Genomic DNA, 22,630 nt, shown 5'->3' on the forward strand with positions numbered 1-22,630 from the left:
CCCCTACCACTCTACCCCTACCACTCTCCCCTTACCACTCTACCCCAAACGTATCACACTACGCTCTGTGATATGATTGTTGTTGATGATTGCTGATGCTGCTGCTCTTATTTTATCGCGATTACCTTTATATATTTTTTTTGGGGGTGGATGGGTGATACAAATTTGCAATAAACTTTGCGTGTTCTCTCCGGCTCTGTCTACCCCCTGGAAAATAATAATAATAAAAGTAAATTGGACTTAAGTGGGAATGTTTTAAGTCAGCTGAAACTTTTCAACTTTTTTCTTTATCTTACCAGGTAAGGCTATACCACTGAGCTTCTGTGTAACTCCGTTTGTCAGAAGCGACCCGGCTATCACAAGTAATATCAGCTCAGCGAAGTGGCTGATATCGTCATCATCATCGTCGCATGGATATTGAGAGCAGCAGCCAAATCCTCTAAACGTGTGACGATTCTACACGTGGTCGTAACTCGCTGAAGCTCGCAACCCCTACTAAATGTCTGTGGCAAGTCCACGCGGTTCCACATCCTCCTGCACCTTATCAGTCCATCACTTCTCCAACCCATGCAACTCGGTCACTCATCCACCCACCCAATCACTCACCCATCAGTCCATCTCTTCTCCAGCCCGTGCCACTCGGTCACTCATCCACCCACCCAATCACTCACCTACCCATCAGTCCATCTCTTCTCCAGCCCGTGCCACTCGGTCACTCACCCACCCAATCACTCACCCATCAGTACATCTCTTCTCCAGCCTGTGCCACTCGGTCACTCATCCACCCACCCAATCACTCACCCATCAGTCCATCTCTTCTCCAACCCATGCCACTCGGTCACTCATCCACTCATCCACCCAATCACTCACCCATCAGTCCATCTCTTCTCCAACCCATGCCACTCGGTCACTCATCCACTCATCCACCCAATCACTCACCCATCAGTCCATCTCTTCTCCAGCCCGTGCCACTCGGTCACCCACCCACCCAATCACTCACCCATCAGTCCATATATTCTCTAACCCTTGCCACCCACTCACCCATTCACTCACCCATCAGACCATGTCTTCTCTAGCGCGTGCCACTCACCCATTAGTCCATAGCTTCTCTCACCCATGCCACCCACTCACCCACCCACTCCCTCACCCATCAGGCCATATCTTCTCCAGCCTGTGCCATGCCCGTATAGCCCGCCACCATCCAATCAAAGTGAAGCTGCTTGGGCATGCGGTGGCTGGGCATGTAGGCTGCTTCTGCCAATATTTGAGGCATCGCAGCCCCAACAGTCGTCGCCCACCTTGCCTAATGATGTTGTTCGTGCTCAGGGAGTTACTCACCCCCAGGAGGACCCCATAGAAACGATCTGCAAACCTGCAGGCCAGTTCCTGGGGTGTCTGAGATCGGATCGCCGTTATTTCCCTTAAGGAATGGTGATAGGCGTGGTGCTGAAAGTTACTTTTTTGATGGAGTTAAAGAGTGATTTGGCTTTGCGGGCTACTAGGGCAGACTCTATCTCCTCAGCAACCCGCGACCACCACCCATCCTTGCAGGGCCTCACGGCTCTCCGGACCTCCGAGCAAAGGCCTCCTCATTCTCCGACGTGGGATGCTGTAGACGATGAGAGTGGGCCTGTCGCTTTTTCCTCAGCCAGAATACCTCCTCTGTCTACCAGGGTCTCTGGGGAGGTACTCATTTAAGGCTGGGTCGACCTAGGGGAGGCCCAGAACCGGTTCAGATAATCATCACTGCTGGTGGCCGCGATCAGGAATCTACCTCGGGTCGCCCGCTAGACTATGTTGGACTTCTTTGGAACTAATCTAGATTTGATTTAATTTATTTCGTTTTTTGTTTGCATTCGGACCTACAAGCATTGTGGTTAATGCAGACAGATTCCTCGTTAAAAAAGTTTCAGTTTGCTGTTTTAACATCTTAACAAACCGGTTTTGTTGCCAGAAAAAAGGGGAAAAACCTCTTCTCACATTGTGGTACTGGCAAAGGAGGTCCCACGATGATAACCCCCCACACCAGGGCCGTGACTCTCCCCTGCCACGTGACTCTCTCCTGCTCGAGTCTCTGTGAGACGATTGCTTTCCAGGTGCTGAACACCCCTCTGGCACCGGTGGCCCTCTACTCTTACTCTTAGGTTTTTTCGGTAAAGTCACGTAGGTAAAAGTAAATTTCGATTTAAAGCTTTCGTGACTGCAGGGATTCATCTTCTTGGTTCTTTCGGTAAAGTCACGTAGAAGGGAAGTAATAAAATAATAATATTATGATAATTGGTTCTTTACCCTTCTATCTGGCAACAAAACTGACACCTTTTTACAAGGAGTCATGTTTGCATAGACCGCAATACCTGCAGTCATAATACAAACAAAAGAACATAACTCTGATAATGTGCACTGTCCTTAAAGTTGATTGATCCACACCCGAGACAGCTTTCCTTAGAGCCTAGTCTCATATGGGTTGGACCAGATGACGCCAAAAGGCGCCTTTTGGCGTCATCTGGTCCAACCCATATGAGACTAGGCTCTAAGGAAAGACTAGGCTCTAAGGAAAGCTGTCTCGGGTGTGGATCAATCAACTTTAAGGACAGTGCACATTATCAGAGTTATGTTCTTTTGTTTGTATTATGACTGCAGGTATTGCGGTCTATGCAAACATGACTCCTTGTAAAAAGGTGTCAGTTTTGTTTCCAGATAGAAGGGTAAAGAACCAATTATATTTTTACTGGCAAATGAGGTTCCCATAGTGTAATAATATTATATTATTTTATTTTGTTTTATTTTTATTATTTTATTACTTCCCTTCTACGTGACTTTACCGAAAGAACCAAGAAGAGGTAAAAATAAGTAAATAATAAAATAATATAAATAATAATAGAAATTAAAATGTCCAGCGCCAGGGCTTCCAGGCTGAAGGGTTTGATGTTACAGCGCTTCAGCGGCTCCTTGCTGTGATCCTCGAAGCGCTTTTTTCTGAGTTGACCCCCACAGAGAACTTGACGGAGGAGGCGGTGATCAGGCATCACGTGGCCGAGCCAGCGGAGGTGTCCTTAGCCACGATTGCTTCAATGCAAGGACGATTTGGTGTTGGTGAGGATCTCAGTATGTGGAACTTTGTCCTTCCAGGTTAGCCCGAGGATGCGCTGGAGGCATCTGATGTGGAAGGCTTCTAGGATGTTCATGTGCCGCCTATACAGGGGTCCAGATCTCCGAGCTGTAGAGCAGGGTGGAGACACAAACGGCGTTGTGAATTGCCACCTTGATGTGGGTCTTGAGGTTACAGTTTTTGAAGACCCTGGCCCGAAGGCGTCCAAAGGAAGCGGAGGCTCTGTTGACGCGAGTGTCGATTTCGTCATCAAGTGAGCAGAACCGAGGTAGGTGAAATGGGGTCCCGATTTGAGGTGAACACCCCCAATGTTGAAGGCAGGGAGTGAGGTGGACGCGGATGAGATTTGAGCAATTATGTCTGTCTTCTGGGTATTGATTTGGAGGCCGACGGAGCGGTAGAAGGAGGAGATCCGGTTGAGGGCGCGTCGCATGGATTCTGGGGTGTGAGCCAGGAGTGCACAGTCGTCTGCATATTGCGGTTCAAAGATCTGTTGGGTTCTGGTTTTTGCGTGGGTTTGGAGGCGTCTTAGGTTGAAGAGATTTCCATCCAGACGGCACTGTAGCTGGATTCCATCTATTCAGTTGAGGGAGTTGTGTGACAGGCTTGTGATGGCAGCAAGGAGCCGTGTTGAATATGACTGGAGCCAGAACACGGCCTTGCTTGACCCCGACCTCCACGTTGAAGGGCTCTGATTGAAGCCCACCAACAGCACCACTCTGGAACGCATTCCTTCATGGAACGGTTTTAGAATGCTCAGAAATTTAAGATGCAGGCCAAGTTTGATGAGCTGCTGCCAGAGTATCTTACGGTCGATGGTGATGAACGCTTTGGTCGATAAAAGCCATGACGAGGTCTTTGTTTTTGCGCCTAGAAATGTTTTCCTGCAGTTACTTTGCCACAAAGATCCTGGTGCTGCTGCTTTTCCTGAAGCCGCACCGGGATTCTGGGAGGATGTTTTCGGATAGGTGCTCTGCGAGCAGGTAGGGCTTTATCCTGGCGAGGACCTTCCCGGCGACTGAAAGGGAGATGGATCAATCAACTTTAAGGACAGTGCACATTATCAGAGTTATCTTCTTTTGTTTGTATTATGACTGCAGGTATTGCGGTCTATGCAAACATGACTCCTTGTAAAAAAGGTGTCAGTTTTGTTGCCAGATAGAAGGGTAAAGAACCAATTATCATATTTTTACTGGCAAATGAGGTTCCCATAGTGTTTGTTCTGTTGTAGCTCAGTCTATGTGGTGTTGGGGTCGGAGAGGAGACGCCGCAGGTTGTTAGTGACAGCTGGATTTTTGAGGGCATTGCAGTTCAGTCGCTTATTTGGGGCCTTCTTTGGATGGTGTTGACAGATCTCAATACGGAGCTTGGCTTTGATCATACGGTCATCAGTCCGGCATTCCACCCCACGCATGGCTAAGGTCACTAGCACCTCCTTTTGGTCAGACTGATGGACGATGATGTAATCTAGCAGGTGCCAGTGTTTTAAGCGTGAACAGACACATTCTAGATTTGAAGCTTTTGTGACTGCAAGGATTCATACTCTTAGGTTTTTTCGGTATAGTCACGTAGGTAAAACAATCAATAAAATAAAAGATTTAATTTAGTTCTTTTCATTTATTTTATTGTTTTACCTACGTGCCTTTACCGAAAAAAACAAAGAGTAGACACACATTCACAACTTTGCCTTTTATATATATGGAGATACACTATAATACAGGTTTTTTAGGGGGGTTAGGTCGCGTAAATATAAATGTGTCACTATGACACCTCCTTTACCAGTGGCAAAATATAGTGATAGGTTTTAACCCTTTCAAATGGTACAAAAACTGATACCTTTATACAAGAGTTGTTTCTTTTTGTTTGCATTTTGACTGCTTGTGTTGTGGTTATTGCAAACATAATGCTTGTATAAAGGTGTCAGTTTTTGTACCAGTTGAAAGGGTAAAAACCTATCACTATATAAATGTGTCGTTAAACCTGCCACTACCCGACGTAGCCAACCAACGCCTATATTTAGATTATGTTTATGTTGTTATAACGCTCTGCTTCCCCGTGCCCCTACTGGACATCTGTTAGCGAAGAGCTTCTTAGCTCACCGGATTCCTCCTCCACTTTAAAGTGGAGATTCGGATTCTGATGAACACGTTGCCGGACGTGACGTCACAGCCAGATGTGAGATTCCCCCCCCTGAGTAACATGGGGGATGGGACCCTTACACCACCCAACATGGCGGGGGAGGGGGGTACATTCCCCTGAGGAACAGCGGAGTGACTGGAGGACCACGTGACGAGCTTCCCCCCCCCAGCCATCTTAGGTAGGGGGTGCAACCACCGCGGGTGACGTTTTCCCCCACCCACCATGGCGGGGGTGATTATAGGAGCAAGGGACAAACTCCACCGCCGCCTTGTTGGGTAGGGGGCGGGGTCCCACAAACCGCCCGTGACGTCACCCACAACGCGGCGGCGTCGTCGCATCCCACCCAACATAGATTTTAAGTTTTCGTGACTGCAGGGATCCATACTCTTTGGTTCTTTCGGTAAAGTCAAGTAGTTGTAAAATAAAATAAATTAAATCACGACGTTTCGGGCGCAACACAAGCGTCCCACCTGATGACGGACACTTGTGTTGCGCCCGAAACGTCGTGATTTAATTCATTTTATGTTATACCTACGTGACTTTACCGAAACAAAGAGTATACCCACCCAACATGGCGGAGGTGGCTGAAGTATCACGTGACGAGCTTCTCCCCACTCCGCCGCCATCTTGGGTAGGGGTGGATGGGCTCCATCTCATCACCCAACATGGCGGCCGCGGGCTTCACTCGCGCTGGGGGTTAGAGGCGCAGCGAGAGACGGGGAGCGGCTCCCCTCATGGCGACTCCGAGGAGAGAGCGAGGGGCGAGGAGGGGCCGAGGTCGAGGAGGAGGTGGACGAGGAGGAGGAGGTGGTGGACGAGGTGGACGAGGAGACGGGGGGAGAGATTCGCAATCGCCGCCTGCCAAGAGGAGACGGCCCGGCAGGCCTGGTAGGGAGCGCGGAGAAGACAAAGACGGCCGCGTGGGGGGAGATACAAAGACGGGCGCGAGACGAGGAGGTGGTGGACGAGGAGGTGGACGAGGAGGTGGACGAGGAGGGAGAGGCTTGGAATCCGCGAAGAGGAGGAAGCTCGGTAGGGCCAGCAGGGAGATCGGGGAAGACAAAGACGGACGCGTGGGGGGAGATACAAAGGCGGCCGGGAGACGAGGAGGTGGACGAGGAGGGAGGAGGACGAGGAGGAGGAGGTGAGCGTCGCTGGCTACGTACGGCGGGAAAGAAGTTCAACACACACAGCACACACACAACATAGATACAACACGCACAGTGCACACACAACACACACACAGTACACGCACACAACACGCACACAGCACGCACACAGCACGCACACAGCACACACATCACACACAACACACACACAGCACACACAGCGCACACACACACAACACACACACCACACACACCACACACACACACAGCACACACACAACACACACACACAGCACACACACAACACACAGCACACAGCACACACACAGCACACACACACACAGCACACACACACACAGCACACACACAACACACACACAACACACACACAGCACACACACAGCACACACACAACACACACACAGCACACACACACAGCACACACACAACACACACACAGCACACACACACAGCACACACACACAGCACACACACACAGCACACGCACAGGACACACACAGCACACACACACACAGCACACACAGCACACACACACACACAGCACACACACAATACACACACACACAGCACACACACACACAGCACACACACAACACACAGCACACACACACACAGCACACACACACAGCACACACACACAGCACATACGCACACACAGCACACACACACACACACAGCACATACACACACACAGCACACACACACAGCACACACACAGCACACACACAGCACACACAGCACGTACACACACACAGCACACACACAGCACACACACACAGCACACACACAGTACACACACAGCACACACACAACACACAGCACACACACACAGCACACACACACAGCACACACACACACAGCACATACACACACACAGCACACACACACAGCACACACACAGCACACACACAGCACACACAGCACGTACACACACACAGCACACACACAGCACACACACACAGCACACACACAGTACACACACAGCACACACACAGCACACACACAGCACACACACACAGCACACACACACACACAGCACATACACACACACAGCACACACACACAGCACACACACAGCACACACACAGCACACACAGCACGTACACACACACAGCACACACACAGCACACACACACAGCACACACACAGTACACACACAGCACACACACAGCACACACACACAGTACACACACACAGCACACACACAGCATGAACACAACACACAGCACAGCACACACACAGCACACACACAGTACACACACAGCACACACACAGTACACACACAGTACACACACAGCACACACACAGCACACACAACACACACAGCATACATACGAAGGTGGTTCAATCTTGATTTTAAGCTTTCGTGACTGCAGGAATCCATACACTTTGGTTATTTCGGTAAAGTCACGTAGAGTTAAATAAAACAAATCACGACGTTTCGGGCTCAACACGAGCAATCGTCATCAGGCAAAGGGGACGACCGCTTGTGTTGCGATCGAAGCGTCGTGATTTGTTTAATTTAATTTTATTTCTAACTACGTGACTTTACCTAAAGAACCAAAGATGGTGGTTGTTTTGGTTTTTATTATATTTGTAGTTGTGATGGTTTTAATTGTGCAATTGTGGTTGTGGTAGTTGTTCTAGTGCATCTGGCAGTCATCTCAGTCAGCCAACCCATGGCACCTGGGTCTGTCCCGTGACCTGTCAGCGAGCCTTCGACACTCACGTGGCCTCAAAGTGCACCTGGCCTGGCACAGGCGCCGTGGTGACGTCCGTAGCTTAGTGGCACATTGCGGTTATTCGTTGCGATCGTGGTTGTGATAGTGGTTGTGATTAGAGGTTTAGATAATGGCTGTGATAGTGTTTGTGATGGTGGTGGTTCGTGGTTGCAGGCCGACTGCTGTACAAGACACAGATGGACTCAAAGAACCTGAGAATGAGGGTGAGTGGTGAGTGAGTGGGTGGGTGGGGCAATGAGTGGTGAGTGGGTGGGTGAGGGAGTGGTGGGTGAGTGGTGAGTGAGTAGTGAGTGGTGAATGAGTGGGTGAGCGAATGAGTGGGTGAGTGAATGAGTGGGTGAGTGAATGGTGAGTGGGAGAGTGGATGAGTGGGTGGGTGTATGAGTGGGTGAGTGGGTGAGTGGTGAGTGAGTGGGTGGGTGGGGCAATGAGTGGTGAGTGGGTGGGTGAGGGAGTGGTGGGTGAGTGGTGAGTGAGTAGTGAGTGGTGAATGAGTGGGTGAGCGAATGAGTGGGTGAGTGAATGGTGAGTGGGAGAGTGGATGAGTGGGTGGGTGTATGAGTAGGTGAGTGGGTGAGTGGTGAGTGAGTGGGTGGGTAGGGCAATGAGTGGTGAGTGGGTGAGGGAGTGGTGGGTGGGTGAGCGGTGAGTGAGTAGTGAGTAGTGAATGAGTGGGTGAGCGAATGAGTGGGTGAGTGAAAGGTGAGTGAATGAGTGAGTGGATGAGTGGGTGGGTGTATGAGTGGGTGAGTGGGTGAGTGGATGCGTGAGTAGGTGGGGCAATGAGTGGTGAGTGGGTGGGTGAGGGAGTGGTGGGTGAGTGGTGAGTGAGTAGTGAGTGGTGAATGAGTGGGTGAGTGAATGAGTGGGTGGGTGAGTGAGTGGTGAGTGAGTGGTGAGTGAGTGGGTGGGTGTATAAGTGATTGAGTGGGCGAGTGGATGAGTGGGCGAGTGGATGAGTGAGTGGGCTGGTGGGTGGGTGAGTGAGTGGGTGGGTGAATGGGCTGGTGGGTGGGTGAGTGAGTGAGTGGTGAGTGAGTGGTGAGTGTCTCCGTGTAGACACCGTCCGGAGCCTCGTGACGTTGGTGTCATGGACTCACAGCCATGCCCTCACCTGTCACCACCTCCCTCTCCTCCTCACTACCACCACGCCTCACCCGGTGAGCGCACTCAGCTGATGCTCACTACTCATACAGGACACACAGAATTTCATACACTCGCTCACCCACTCATTCACCCACCCACTCACCCACTCATTCACTCTCCCACCAATTCACTCACCCACCAACTCACTCACCCAGCAACTCACTCACTCACCACTCACTCACCACTCACTCGCCCACTCAATCACCCACTCACCCCTCAACTTAACCACTCACCCACTCATTCACTCACCCACTCATTCACTCACCCACTCATTCACTCACCCACTCACCACTCCCTCACCACTCATGACTCACTCACGACTCACTTAACACTCACCACTCACCCACCATTCAATCACCCGCTCACTCACCACTCACTCCTCAACTTAACCACTCACCCACTCATTCACTCACCCAATTATTCTGTTAATGAAGTCACTCCATATCTCCCTGAGCCTCACCATGTCTCCCCGTGTTTCCCTGTGTCTCCTCGAGTGTCACCGTGTCTCCCCGCGTCTCCCCACGTCTCCCCGCATCTCCCTGAATCTCCCCGTGTCTCCATGAGTCTCCTCGTGTCTCCTCGAGTCTCACCGTGTCTCTCCGTGTCTCCCCGAGTCTCTCCAGTCTGTCTCCTGGCGCTGTGATTCTGGACACTCATTCCGCTGGAGTGTCACTCCATCTCCACTCGGACATCCTGCCCACTCACCGCCCTCACCACCTCCACTCACTAATGCTTACACGGTGAGTGGGTGGGTGAGTGAGTGGGTGAGTGCGTGGGTGGGTGGGTGAGTGAATGGGTGGGTGAGTGGGTGAGTGAGAGGGAGGGTGAGCGAGTGGGTTAGTGAGTGAGTGAGTGGGTCGGTGAGTTGGTGAGTGGGTGCAGGGGTGAGTGAGTAGTGAGTGAGTTGGCGAGTGAGTTGGCGAGTTAGTGAGTGGGTGAGTGTGTGAGCGGGTGAGTGAGTGGGTGAGTGGGTGTGCAGGTGGCCGTGTGAGTGGGTGAGTGATTGGTAAGTGAGTGACTTACTGTCTCTCTGTTTCTACAGAATGTCAAGAGTTCATTACTGGATATAAAGGTGCAAATATACACTCACCACTTACTCAACTACTCACCACTTACCACTCAACCACTCAGTCACCCACTCACTCATTCACTCTCTCACACACTCAATCAATCACTCACCCACCCAATCTCTCACCCACTTCCCCAATCACTCACCCACCCATCCACTCACTCGCTCACCCACTCACCTATCCATTCACCCACCACTCACAACTCACTTTCCCACCCACTCAATGGGTTACAGTGCTGGCGAGGTGAACTAAGTGTCGTTGTCTCTCTTCTCTGCAGCTGGAACCGGACAGTGTCACTCTGTCTGTGGCTCCACAGAGACACGGTGAGACACGGGGAGATACGGGAAAACTAGGGGAGACTTGGGGAGACTCGGTGAGACACGGGGAGACACGGGAGACTCGGTGAGACACGGGGAGAAATGGGGAGACATTTAGAGATTCGGGGAGACATGGGGAGACTAGGGAAGAAAAGGGGAGACACCGGGAGACACAGGGAGACATTTAGAGACTCGGGGAGACATGGGGAGACTAGGGCAGAAACGGGGAGACACGTGGAGACATTTAGAGACTCGGGGAGACATGGGGAAACTAGGGGAGACACGGGGAGACACGGGGAGACACGGGGAGACACAGTGAGACACGGGGAGACACGGGGAGACTAGGGGAGATGCGGGGAGACACGGGGAGACACAGGGAGACATTTAGAGACTCGGGGAGACATGGGGAGACTAGGGGAGAAATGGGGAGACACGGGGAGACATTTAGAGACTCGGGGAGACATGGGGAGACATGGGGAGACTAGGGGAGACACGGGGAGACTCGGTGAGACACGGGGAGACACGGGGAGACACGGGGAGACTAGGGGAGATGCGGGGAGCAATACAGAGGTGCGGGGAGCAATGGGGAGACACAAGGAGACGCAGGGAGACATTTAGAGACTCGGGGAGACTCGGGGAGACTCGGGGAGACTCGGGGAGACACGGGGAGACACAGGGAGACACAGGGAGACACGGTGAGACTGGGAGACACGGAGAGACTCAGGGAGACACGGGGAGACACAGGGGAGACACTATTAGAGACTCGGGGAGACACGGGCAGACACGATGAGATTCGGGGAGACACGGGGAGAATTGTATTTCTGTATTTACTGCTGCTGTGTATCTGTGTCCCCCGTGTCTCCGTGTCTCTCTGTCTCTGTCTCTGCATGTCTTTTTGTCTCTCTGAGTCCCTCTGTGTTTCTGTGTCCGTCTGTCTCCATGTGTCCGCGTCTCTGTGTGTGCAGCACATTGCAAAATCAGCGATGGAGGAACGTCAAGCGAGAGGTATCAAAGAGACGCGGGGACGGGGACACTGGGGGAGCTTTGTATTGCGATCGCTACTCACTCCAGTACTTGCCGCTACAGCCCTGTGTGAGGCTACCTGGGGGAGCTTTACCTGTGTCCGTTTGGTGTGTATTCACTACAGACTGCACAGGGGAGTGGGCGGTCGTGAGTCCACGGAGTCAAAACTCAGAACGCGACGACGGCCGAGGGAGCAAAAGTAACTCACAGACTCACTCACTCATAGACTCACTCAGTCATAGACTCACTCACAGACTCACTCATAGACTCACTCACTCATAGACTCACTCACTCATAGACTCACTCACTCATAGACTCACTCATAGACTCACTCACTCACAGACTCACTCACAGACTCACTCACAGACTCACTCACAGACTCACTCACTCATAGACTCACTCATAGACTCACTCAATCACAGACTCACTCACTCATAGACTCACTCACTCAGACTCATTCACTCATGGACTTACTCACTCACAGACTCACTCACTCATAGACTCACTCACTCACAGACTCACTCACTCATAGACTCACTCACTCATAGACTCACTCACTCATAGACTCACTCACTCATATACTCACTCACTCATAGACTCACTCACAGACTCACTCACAGACTCACTCACTCATAGACTCACTCACTCATAGACTCACTCACTCATGGACTCACTCATAGACTCACTCACAGACTCACTCACTCACAGACTCACTCACTCATAGACTCACTCATAGACTCACTCACTCATGAACTTACTCACTCACAGACTCACTCACTCACAGACTCACTCACTCATAGACTCACTCACTCATAGACTCACTCACTCATATACTCACTCACTCATAGACTCACTCACAGACTCACTCACAGACTCACTCACAGACTCACTCACTCATAGACTCACTCACTCATAGACTCACTCACAGACTCACAGACTCACTCACTCATAGACTAACTCGCTCATAGACTCACTCCCTCATAGACTCACTCATTCATAGACTCACTCACTCACAGACTTACTCACTCATAGACTCACTCATTCATAGACTAACTCATAGACTCACTCACTCATAGACTCACTCATAGACTCACTCATAGACTCACTCACTCATAGACTCACTCACTCATAGACTCATTCATACACTCACTCTGACCTATCCACTCATAGAGCCCATAACCCCCTGACCTGTTGACCCCTGTGACCTCAGGGTGACCTCTGTGTCTCCATTCTGCTGCGGAAATGAAGGTTGCTCCAGAAGATTCAGACGGGAGAGTGACTTGGAGGTTACTGAACAATCACTCACCACCCATTCACCACCCACTCACCACTCACTCACCACTCACTCACCACTCACTCACCACCCATTCACCACCCACTCACCACTCACTCACCACTCACTCACCACTCACTCACCACCCATTCACCACTCACTCACCACTCACTCACCACCCATTCACCACTCACTCACCACTCACTCACCACCCATTAACCATCCACTCACCACTCACTCACCACTCACTGACCACCCATTCACCACTCACCACCCATTCACCACTCACCACCCATTCACCACTCACTCACCACCCATTTACCACTCACTCACCACCCATTCACCACTCACTCACCACCAATTCACCACTCCCTCACCACCCATTCACCACTCACTCACCACCCATTCACCACTCACTCACCACCCATTTACCACTCACTCACCACCCACTCACCACTCACTCACCACCCATTAACCACTCACTCACCACCCATTCACCACTCACTCACCACCCATTCACCACTCACTCACCACGCATTCACCACTCACTCACCACCCATTCACCACTCACTCACCACCCATTTACCACTCACTCACCACCCACTCACCACTCACCACCCACTCACCACTCACTCAACACCCATTCACCACTCACTCACCACCCATTCACCACTCACTCACCACCCATTCACCACTCACTCACCACCCATTCACCACTCACTCACCACCCATTTACCACTCACTCACCACCCACTCACCACCCACTCACCACTCACTCACCACCCATTCACCACTCACTCACCACCCATTCACCACTCACTCACCACCCATTCACCACTCACTCACCACCCACTCACCACTCACTCACCACCCATTCACCACTCACTCACCACCCATTCACCACTCACTCACCACCCACCCACTCACCACTCACTCACCACCCATTCACCACTCACTCACTACTCACTCACCACTGACTCATTCCTCACTCACCAATCACCACTCATTCACTACCCTCTCACTACTCACCAATCACTCGCTACCCACTCACCACTCACTCACCACCCATTCACCACTCACTCACCACCCATTCACCACTCACTCACCACCCATTCACCACTTACTCACTACTCACTCACCACTGACTCATTCCTCACTCACCAATCACCACTCATTCACTACCCTCTCACTACCCACTCACCAATCACTCGCTACCCACTCACCACTCACTCACTACTCACTCACTACCCACTCACTCACTCACTCACGTGTTTCTCTCCCTGTGTCTCTCTCCCTGTGTCTCTCTCTCCGTGTCTCTCTCCCCGTGTCTCTCTCCCCGTGTCTGTGTCCCCGTGTCTCTCTCCCCGTGTCTGTGTCCCCGTGTCCCCACACAGAAGCACATTCGGAGGCACGGGGAGACCCAAGGCCTCGTCTGTCCCTTCCCTGGCTGCGGAAAACTTTTCCGTGCCTCCCGGCATCTGAGACAGCACGAAAACGTTCACTCAGGTAGAGAGACACGGGGAGCGAGACACGGAGAGAGAGAGACACGGAGAGAGAGACACGGAGAGAGAGACACTGGGATAGAGAGAGACACTGGGAGAGAGAGACACACGGAGAGAGAGAGACACGGAGAGAGACACACGGGGATAGAGAGAGAAACTGGGAGAGAAAGAGAAACACGGGGATAGAGAGAGACACTGGGAAAATTATGAACGAAGCAAAGTGCCGACTACACCGAGCATCTTCTTGTTTCCACTGATCGTAAAAAAATAGAGAGACACACGGAGAGAGAGAGAGACACGGGGAGCGAGAGAGACGGGGATAGAGAGAGACACGGGGAGAGAAAGACACGGGGAGAGAGATACGGGGAGAGAGACACGAGGAGAGAGACACAGGGAGAGATACGGGGAGAGAGAGAGACACTGTCCAGAACCACGTGGTTGTTGTTGACTGTGGTTGTTGTGGTTGTTGTTGTGTTTGTTGTGGTTGTTGTTGTTGCCAGAGGAGAGGAACTTCACGTGTGAGACTTGTGGCACCAGCTTCAAAAACAAACGCAACCTCAACGTTCACATTCGCATTCACACCGGGGAGAAGCCTCTACAGTGAGTACGGTACACCACACACTGTACACCACACACTGTACACCACACTGTACACCACACTGCACATCACACACTGCACATCACGCACTGTACACCATACACTGTACACCACGAACTGCACCACACACTGTACATCACACAGTACACCACACAATGTGCACCACACACAGAACACCTCGCACTGTACACACACACTGTACACCACACACTGTACACCACACACTGTACACCACGCACTGCACATCACGCACTGCACACCACACACGGAACACCACACACAGTACACCACACGTATTTCTATTTTCGTGTGTCTCTCTCTTCGTGGCTCTCTGTCCATGTCTCTCTCTTCGTGTCTCTTTCTCCGAGTCTATCTCTGTGTGTCTGTCTTCTGGTCTTTCTCCGTGTGTCTCTCTCCGTGGCTAGCTATCCGTGGTGTCTCTCCTTGTCTCCATGTCTCTCTCTGTGTGTCTCTTTCTCCGTGTCTATCTCTGTGTGTCTAACTCTCCGTGTCTCTCTCCATGGTGTCTCTCCTTGTCTCCATGTCTCTATCTGTGTGTCTCTTTCTCCGTGTCTATCTCTGTGTGTCTCTCTCTCCGTGTCTCTCTCCATGGTGTCTCTCCTTGTCTCAATGTCTCTATTCTGTGTCTCTCTCTCCGTGGCTAGCTCTCCATGGTGTCTCTCCTTGTCTCCGTGGTGTCTCCCCGCGGTGTCTCCGCCCAGGTGCCAGCTTTGCGGGTTCCGCTGCAGGCAGAAGGCCTCCCTCAACTGGCACATGCGCAAGCACAACCTCTGTCCCACCTATCACTTCATGTGCGACGAGTGCGGCAAGATGTTCGAGAAGCCGGACAGCCTGAGGCAGCACCGCACCATCGTGCACCCCCAGAGACAGCACCGCACCACCGACGATCACCACCACGACCACCACGACCACCAAGACCACCACCACGACCACCACCACGACCACCACCAGCACGAAGAGACAGTCGGAGAGCCACACCGTAGCCACAACAACGCCGCAATGGGAGCCACTGGTGGTAGCGTTGGACAGATACAGGCGGACACGCAGACACACTCACAGGCAGACACACAGGTGGTACAGACACAGGCAGACACGCAGGTGGACACACAGACACACTCACAGGCAGACACACAGGTGGTACAGATACAGGCAGACTCAGGGATGGTACAGATACAGGCAGACACACAGGCGGACACACAGGCAGACACGCAGACACACTCACAGGCAGACACACAGGTGGTACAGACACAGGCAGACACGCAGGTGGACACACAGACACACTCACAGGCAGACACACAGGTGGTACAGACACAGGCAGACATGCAGGTGGACACACAGACACACTCACAGGCAGACACACAGGTGGTACAGATACAGGCAGACTCAGGGGTGGTACAGACACAGGCAGACACACAGGCAGACACGCAGACACACTCACAGGCAGACACACAGGTGGTACAGATACAGGCAGACTCAGGGATGGTACAGATACAGGTGGACACACAGACACACTCACAGGCAGATTCACAGGTGGTACAGATACAGGCAGACTCAGGGGTGGTACAGATACAGGCGGACTCAGGAGTGGTACAGACACAGACAGACTCACAGGCAGACACACAGACACACTCACAGGCAGACACACGAACACACTCACAGGCAGACACACAGGTGGTACAAACACAGGCAGACACACAGGTGGTACAGATACAGGCAGATTCAGGGGTGGTACAGATACAGGCAGACACACAGACACATTCACAGGCAGACACACAGACACAATCACAGATACAGACAGACACACAGGAAAACTCACCAGCAGACGCATGGGTGGTACAGATAAACTCACAGGCAGACACACAGACACATTCACAGGCAGACACACAGACATTGATACAGACACAGTCACAGGCAGACACACAGATGGTACAGACACACACACTCACAGGCTGACGCACAGACACATGCAGACATATGGTAGAGACAGGCAGACAGACACACCCACTCACAGGGTGACACACAACAACAACAACCGCCATTTGCAACTATGTGGCGGTGACGTCACCACGACGCTGGTGCCAGGCTAGGTGCACGTTGAGGCCACGTGAAGTGTCGAACACCCGCTGGCAGGAGGTCACGGGGCAGACCCAAGTGCCACGGGTCGACTGACTGAGATGAGTGGCTGATGCACCACCTGTGCCCCCTACTGTGCCAACTTGCTGTGCTTTAGCCACCCGGCGCTCCACTCGTTCTTGTGAGGAATGCTCCTCCACCCTCCGTTGTTGTTGGAGGGCGACTGGCTCCAACTGCCCAGTAGCGTCCTTCACGAGCCCCCTCCACAGAGGCCGATTTTGACACCGCTGGTACCAGTTATCGGCAAGTCCACTCAGCTCGACGTCCTCCTGTACCATATCACTCCATCTCTTCTGTAGCCTGTGCCGCACCCGTTTAGCCCCCACTATCCGGCCGAACAAAAGCTGTTTAGGCATGCGGTGGCTGGGCATGCGGTGGCTGGGCATGCGGGCTACATGGCCCAGGCAACGCAGCCTTGCCTGCCGGAGGAGCTCACCGATGGGACTTTGGCCAGATCTTTCAAGGATTTGCGAGCTCCTCACACAATCCAGCCTGGTTAAACCCAGGATTGATCGTCAGCAAGCCAGCCTAAATGTTTCTAACCGGCAAAGATGTTCCATTAGGGGGGTCCACGTTTCGCAAGCGTAGAGAAGGGAGGGAATGACCGTGTCCCGAGAAGACCGGAAGCTTCATGCAGAGCGACAGACCAGATAGCTTACACACAGCGTTACGCAACCGATGAAAAGATATTACCGCTCGATTGATTCGGAGTGAGACCTCTGCTGTTAAACCGGAGCCGGTCATGAGCACACTTCCAAGGTATGGGAAACTCCACTTTCTCCACAACTGCCCCATCACTGATTGGGAGTTTGTGGGGGTGGAGGGTCCGATGGTACAAAATACCCAGGCAGGTGCTTAGTTTTGGTGGGGCTGATGGTAAGGCCCCACCTCTTAGTGGCACACTCCAGTTCCAGCAGCAGCGTCTCCAACTCCTCTGAATAGCAGCAATTAGCCTCCCATTATATCTGTACCAGATGTAAATTCCTCCAGTACAGCTATTGAAGGCTTCACGAACTACGTGGTCAAAATAGATGTTAAATAAGGTGGGAACCAGAGGACATCCCTGTCGCACCCCAAGGTGTGCAGGGAATGGCTTTGACTCCCGGCCACGTAGTTTTACCCGGGCCCGCTCACCATCATGAAGGTCCTTAATGATCGTGAGCAAAGGGTGAGGGACTCCGAAAGCACGAAGAACTACCCAGAGCCCAGGCCTACTGGTGGTATCATAGGCCTTGACCAGGTCAATAAAGCAGAGATGTAGGTCTTGTTGGAATTCCCTACACCTCTGCTGTAGCACACGGACAGAAAATATGGCATCTGTGCAGGACCACCCTTTCCTGAAACCACATTGGGGCTCCGCAAGCCTCTCCTCAGCGTGCCTGGCAAGGCGATGTTGAATAATCCTTGCCAGGACCTTTCCCAGCACACTGACGAGTGAGATGCCCCTGTAGTTGTTACAGTCTGTGCGGTCCCCCTTCTTAAAGAGGGGGACCACACTCACAGTCTCACACACAGCCTGGTGTACACCACCATTAGTGACAGTGACTACAGTCACACACACAGCCTGGTGTACACCTCCAGTAGTAGTGACAGACTACACCCAGACACTCTGCTCACCTACTCACCCACCCACTTCCTCACTCATCCACTCCCTCACCCACCCACTCACCCACTCCCTCACCCACTCACCCACCCATTCACCCACTCCCTCACCCACCCACTCACCCACTTCCTCACCCACCCACTCACACACCCACTCACCCACTCCCTCACCCACCCAATCACCCACTCCCTCACCCACTCCCTCACCCACCCACTCACCCACTCCCTCACCCACCCACTCACCCAATTACCCACCCACTCACCCACTCACCCACCCACTCCCTCACCCACCCACCCACTCACCCACTTCCTCACCCACCCACTCACGCACCCACTCACCCACTCCCTCACCCACTCACCCACCCACTCACCCACTTCCTCACCCACCCACTCACGCACCCACTCACGCACCCACTCATGCACCCACTCATGCACCCACCCACGCACCCACTCACTCACACACTCACCCACCCACTTACACACTCACCAAAGGATGGCTCCATATTTGTCAACAATGCGGTGTACGCTGATGATCTGGTGATTGCTACTCACTCAAAGAAGGAATTGGAGACTAATGCTGAACCTGGAGCGTGCCACGAAGAGACGGTGGAGGCCTTGCCATCAGCACCACCAAAACCAAGCACCTGCATGGGTATTTTGGATCATCAAAACCTCCACCGCCACCTTCCATGCCCCATGGGTGATGGGAGAGTTATGGAGAGAGTGGAGGTGTTTCTGTACCCGGCGTTTGTAACGTTGATATTAAATTTCCTTGGGACCTTTTTATGACTTGCCTCACTCACCCATAGACTCATCTGCACAGAGAGACCCATAGACTCACCACACAGAAACCCATAGACTCACCACACAGAGACCCACAGACTCCACCTCACCACAGACCCATAGACTCGCCACATATAGACCTATATACTCACCACACAGACACCCACAGACTTACCTGTACTCTGGTTATTTCGGTAAAGTCACGTAGGTATAAAATAAATTAAATTATGACGTTTCGGGCACAACACAAGCGTCTGTCATCAGGTGGAACAACCAGAGCCAAAACAACTGCTGAAGTGGGTAGAAGGACTCCCGTAATACGAGGTTATATAGGTAAGAGGGGGGGGGGAGGGGCCAGGCAGGGGGGGGGGGCTGCCGGATGAAGAGCAGCTAGAAAGGATCAAAGGGCAAAAGGAGAAAAAGCAAAAGGGGAGATGCGGATATGAAGGCAACACCATAAAGCATTTAAGGTTTTACCTGGTTAATAGCATCTTTCCAATGATTGCTCAATTTATATCCATCTTTTCGGTAGAAGTTATGTCTATGTTTGTAGATCTGGATGGCTTCATGAACAAACCTTTGATAGTAGCCCGAAGGTTTGCAGAGCACCTTGGTCTCGGAAAAAACAATATCATGAGAGCCCACAGCGTTATAGCAGTGGTCAGCCACGGTGGAGGAGTTAGTCCTGCCGTGTTTCAGATCTGACTTGTGCTCGCGAACATGGACCGAGACATGTAGTTTCGTTTCCCCAATGTAACACCCACCACATGCGCAACTTAGTTTGTAGCCTCCAGGATATTGCATGTCAGGAATCACATCCTTTACAGATGGGATTAGATCACGGATTTTGTGTACTGTACTGAATCGGACCTGGATCTTGTGTTTGTTTAATATTTAGGAAATCTTTTTGGTAACGCCTTCTATGTATAGTAACGTGAAGGTTTTGATCGGCGTCTCAGGGGGTTGTTTCTCCATAGTTGGAGAAACAGCTTTGCGAATAATGCGGTCCGAGTACCCATTCATTTTGAGGGCCAGGTGTACGTGTTTCAGTTCACTGGCTAGGTAGTGTTGGTCAGAAATGCAGTGGGCCCTATGGTGTAGTGTTTTGATGAGGGAATTCTTCTGTGCCGGATGGTGGTGGGAATCAGGCTTCAGATAGGAATCTGTGTGGTTGGCTTTCTTGTAGACAGCGTCCCAACGAGCCATCAGATCTCTTCTCAAACATAACATCCAGGAATGGTAGCTTACCATCCTTCTCCACTTCCATGGCGAATTTGATGTATGGGTACAGTGAGGGAAAAAGTATTTGATCCCCTGCTGATTTTGTACGTTTGCCCACTGACAAAGAAATTATCAGTCTATAATTTTAATGGTAGGTTTATTTGAACAGTGAGAGACAGAATAACAACAAAATCCAGAAAAACGCATGTCAAAATGTTATAAATTGATTTGCATTTTAATGAGGGAAATAAGTATTTGACCCTCTCTCAATCAGAAAGATTTCTAGCTCCCAGGTGTCTTTTATACAGGTAACGAGCTGAGATTAGGAGCACACTCTTAAAGGGAGTGCTCCTAGTCTCAGCTTGTTACCTATGCAAACATGACTCCTCGTTAAAAAGGTGTCAGTTTTGTTGCCAGATAAAAGGGTAAAAAATCCATTATATTTTTTACTGGCAAATGAGGTATCAATGGTGTAAATGCTTAGCCTGAGCTCTCATACTCTGATGGTGCATTGTCTTTGAGTTGTGTGCCTTTTGGCGTCATCTGGTCCAACCCATGTGAGACTAGGCTCTAAGGAAAGCTGTCTCGGGTGTGGACCAATCAACTTCAAGGACAGTGCATACATTATCAGAGTTATGTTTTTTGTTTGCATTATGACTACAGGTATTGTGGTCTATGCAAACATGACTCCTCGTAAAAAAGGTGTCAGTTTTGTTGCCAGATAAAAGGGTAAAAAACCAATTATAATGTTTTACTGGCAAATGAGGTATAAGGTGTAAGTGGTGGAAACCCATCCATAAATTGAAGGCCTGGCTCAGCTTAGATGGGTGATTGCATTTGGAGCTTGGTACATGGTCTGACAAGTGGCTGTGTAGTAATCATGGTGCTCTTTTTGAAGCATCTGTCAAATGAGCTCTGCCACATGTGGCAGGGTATTTAGATTACACACATTTCTCCCATGTCAAGCATATAAGGTATCTCTACTTACCTTAGTTTATATGATTTTCCAAAAACAGGAAATGAATGAGCAGACATTTTAGGGATCAAAACAAACATGATCTACATTGATTTAGCAAGCAATGGGGGTGTAACGACGACCGACACATGCTATTTGCTTTACATCGTCTTCTCTCCAACCATCTTTTCCCCTTATGCTATCCCATTTCACATCATTCGAGCTCCCTTTCTCGAAGGTTATCTCACCCTATTTCCTCAGCCAATCCCTTTCCTCCCATGTCCAACGGTTGTCAACCGTTCCCCCCGTCAGTCAACCCTCGTTTCCCGCCTTTTACGTTTGTATTTCTCCTCCAATCCCTTAAATTATACTGGTTGGAACCTCCTGGTTACACCAGCCCACAGGATTATTGTGTCCGTCCGTCGTTCAGGGAGGGGCTAGGTGGGGAGGGAGGGGCTGGGTGGGGAGGGAGGGTGGGGAGGGTGGGGCTGGGTGGGGAGGGTGGGGCTGGGTGGGGAGGGTGGGGCTGGATTGGGAGGGTGGGGCTGGGTGGGGAGAGAGGGGCTGGTCACCCCGTGGTGCCCTTATAAAACTCAATGTTTAACCTACTCACGCCGGCTTGTGCCCACCCTCACAGTCGGCCATATTTGCGGAATACACCACGCCGCTGTTGACCCTGGCCATTGACCGAGCAACCCAACGTTCCTACCAGCTCCCTCCGCAAGAATGTGTTTTTCCTCCAGCCAATCCTCTTTCAGCCCTCCCCACGCCAATCAGAGGCCTTGATTTCGCTTTTGGACTGTCCGTGTTTGCACGTGCACCACGTCAGGTAAGTGGTCTGTTGTTTTGATAGGAGCGTGAAAGCT

The 22,630-nt window shown here is 51.5% G+C and overlaps 1 protein-coding gene across 1 annotated transcript; it reads left to right on the forward strand.

Moving 5' to 3' along the window:
• The first annotated feature begins 5,819 nt into the window (after window positions 1-5,819).
• Window positions 5,820-15,908, forward strand: LOC144953353 (uncharacterized). Its single transcript, XM_078883919.1, has 12 exons — window positions 5,820-6,392; window positions 8,274-8,323; window positions 9,180-9,280; window positions 9,890-10,006; window positions 10,309-10,338; window positions 10,614-10,659; window positions 11,619-11,658; window positions 11,801-11,875; window positions 12,887-12,962; window positions 14,344-14,455; window positions 14,954-15,051; window positions 15,772-15,908. The coding sequence occupies exons 1-11, from the start codon at window positions 5,983-5,985 to the stop codon at window positions 14,971-14,973; spliced, it is 1,077 nt and encodes a 358-aa protein (XP_078740045.1). The 5' UTR covers window positions 5,820-5,982; the 3' UTR covers window positions 14,974-15,051; window positions 15,772-15,908.
• Window positions 15,909-22,630: the final 6,722 nt, after the last annotated feature.

The sequence above is a fragment of the Lampetra fluviatilis genome, chromosome 74 (assembly GCF_964198595.1).
Source record: "Lampetra fluviatilis chromosome 74, kcLamFluv1.1, whole genome shotgun sequence".
In the NCBI taxonomy this organism is placed as follows: Eukaryota; Metazoa; Chordata; class Hyperoartia; order Petromyzontiformes; family Petromyzontidae; genus Lampetra; species Lampetra fluviatilis.